At 44.2% G+C, this 2,635-nt stretch overlaps 1 protein-coding gene across 1 annotated transcript in view; it reads left to right on the top strand.

Moving 5' to 3' along the window:
* The window catches only part of LOC143298950 (potassium voltage-gated channel subfamily B member 1-like), a 15,921-nt gene extending 13,673 nt beyond the window's left edge, over nucleotides 1–2,248 (top strand). The window contains exon 7 of the mRNA XM_076611998.1: nucleotides 1–2,248. This exon is cut by the window's left edge and continues 48 nt beyond it. Within this exon, the coding sequence (XP_076468113.1) occupies nucleotides 1–141 (141 nt within the window). The 3' untranslated portion in view covers nucleotides 142–2,248.
* Nucleotides 2,249–2,635: the final 387 nt, after the last annotated feature.

Raw genomic sequence — 2,635 nt, 5'->3', positions numbered from 1 at the left:
GTGGCCATCCTGACGGAGAGCTTTCAGCAGTACCACCTGCGGCAGAAAATCCGCGCGGAAAAACGTAGGCGTCAAAACGCCTATCTGCGTGATCCCATCCCTGTCAACGCTGTGGGCCCCGTCCAGCAAGTCTCTATATGAGTCACTTCTGCCTTGAAGACAAGGTTGTAGTGTGTGTGTGTGTGTGTGTGTGTGTGTGAGAGAGAGAGAGAGAGAGAGATTTAATAAAGGGCTTCCAGTCATAACTGTTTGTGGTTTTCTGGCCACCCATGCGTGCAAAACTGCATTGGAGTATTTCGCGGTTTCTCCATTATCCCGTAAACATTGCTGTCATACGACCGCCCTGATATGAAAACCTCCACAATGACGCCCAAGCATCTTCAGCACTCTGGGAACATCTCCACAGCTGTTGCTTGACAAGGGGCGAAAGAAATCAGTCACAAGGGGCCTAATCAGGGGAACCCGGTGGGTGGATGACCAGTTGCACATTGTTTTTCCGCCCAAAAGGAAATCCATAACTGTTGCAGCGGTGTGTGCACTGGCGCTGTCGAAACAAACCTTGGGTACCGGTGTGAGGTCGCTGTTTTCACAATGGCCCGAAAACTGTTGAGATACAATAGTTGACATCCGATGAGTCTGCCGTCACGGTTTTCCTGTCTTGACATGATGGCGGCATAGCCGTATCTTGTAAAGAAACATGTTTCCATTTGTTTGCACATTTTGGTCTTTTGAGAGTTAAAGAAGAGCTCTCACCTACAAAGACCCTTCAGCTCAGTATCACACCGCAATGCCCACTATGTCAAAGACGCGGTTTGGCCTTCCTCAGTAAAGTTTCGAAGCATGTGAGTTCATAATTCAACCCCACCCATCTTTTGTTCACCGTTCAGCTGCATAACTCCAAAGATGTTCATGAAGAATGGGGGTTATGTTTCCCGATGAAAATAATGTTCTTTTGCGTTCTCTGCTTCACTGCAATATGTGATTCTTGAGATTTGGTTGTTGTTTGTTTCTCTATCTGTCAGTGACCACCCCCTCCCCCTCACCCCCGCCCCATCAGAAACGTTACTTTGGTGAATGACTGTTACTGGATGGCTGCAGCGGTTTTCATCTTTGACTGTTTGTATTCCCAACTGGGATTCATTGTACCATCTTGGGCTGTGGTTCCTGATGGAGGCTGGCTCACAGGATGATGTGAAATAAACATTGAAAGCTTCCCTTGAACGATTTGATTTGTCTGAAGACCGAGTCAGTCACGGTGCGAAAGAACAGCATCGACAGCGAAAGGTTCTTCCCCTTCCTGTCACTGTTGCCTTGGGCGGATGGTTTGACAGACTGTTGTTTGATAAAATGCAGTTAGAACTATGATCTGATGTCAGTCGATACAGTTTCACATTGTTTCTGTTTTCAGTCGGCTGAATGTATTGAGAAACTCATGGTCGGGCACGACAATAACGAGATCTTGAGCCTTGTGTGCTTGCGTGGGCATGCATTCATGCGTGCATCAGAGCTGTTCTACAAAAATGAGCTGTTCTTCAAAAATGTGTGTGTGTGCGCGCGCGCGCGCGCGCTCGTGTGCATGCGTGCGTATACACGTGTGTGTGTGTGTGTGTGTGTGTGTGTGTGTGTGAAGTTCTTACATTCAAACTGAAACTGTATTTTTTTTTAATTTCATTGGAAAAATTACTGTTGTACTAAATCTTGCCTGTTGTCTTTTCCAATTAAAAAAAAAAAAGAAAAAGAACTGTGAAACTGTACTTTTGCATTTCAATAGAAAAGTTAATGTTGCACTGAATCGTGCATGTTGTCTTTTCCAATTTAAAACAAAAAAATGATTCTTAATTAGATTCGCGTGTGTAAACAGTGTGAAACAACCCTGTCTCGTTTCTGTGTTTTCTATGCGTATGTAAGAATAGGCTTCTGTGTGTGTGTGTGTGTTGCGAGCACGCACGCGCGCAATTGTGTGTGTGTGTGTGTGTGTGTGTGTGTGTGTGTTTATGCTCGAGTACATGTGTCGGCAGATAATCTGAAGATTTTGTTTCATGATGTCCCTCCGTGGGTGCTGTTGGACCACTTGAAAGAAGTGAACATTTTTAATCAGGTTTTAAACTCTGGAACTATTTGAGTGAAAAGATTGACGCGGTCATTAGTTTTTACTATACTCTTTTACCCTTGACGTGAAGTAGCTGCTAATGTGGTAATAGCCTTGAGGTGGCCTTAGTAGTTGGCGAGGCTCTAAGCACTAAAATTGATTTGGATTTTGGTACATGTGTGTGTGTGTGTGTGTGTGTGTGTGTGTACACTCGTGCACGTGTGTGTTTGTGTGTGTGTGTGTGTGTGTGTGTGTGTGTGTAAATGCAATTTTGTCATTGTAATTATGGTGATGTGTCACTGTAATTATGGCGATGTCACTGTAATCATGGTGATGTTTCACTGTAATCAATGTGTTGTGTCACTGTAATCATGGTAATGTGTTACTGTAATCATGGTGATGTTTCATTGTAATCATGGTGATGTGTCACTGTAATCATGGTGGTTAGTCACTGTAATCATGGTGACGTGTCTCTGTCATCAAGGCTGTAAACCCAGGAAGTCAGGAAATTGCTCAAAGAATTGTGATTGTGTGCATTGACTGTTG

This window comes from Babylonia areolata, chromosome 24, assembly GCF_041734735.1.
Source record: "Babylonia areolata isolate BAREFJ2019XMU chromosome 24, ASM4173473v1, whole genome shotgun sequence".
Lineage (NCBI taxonomy): Eukaryota > Metazoa > Mollusca > Gastropoda > Neogastropoda > Buccinidae > Babylonia > Babylonia areolata.
This window is presented reverse-complemented; position numbering and strand designations above follow the sequence as displayed.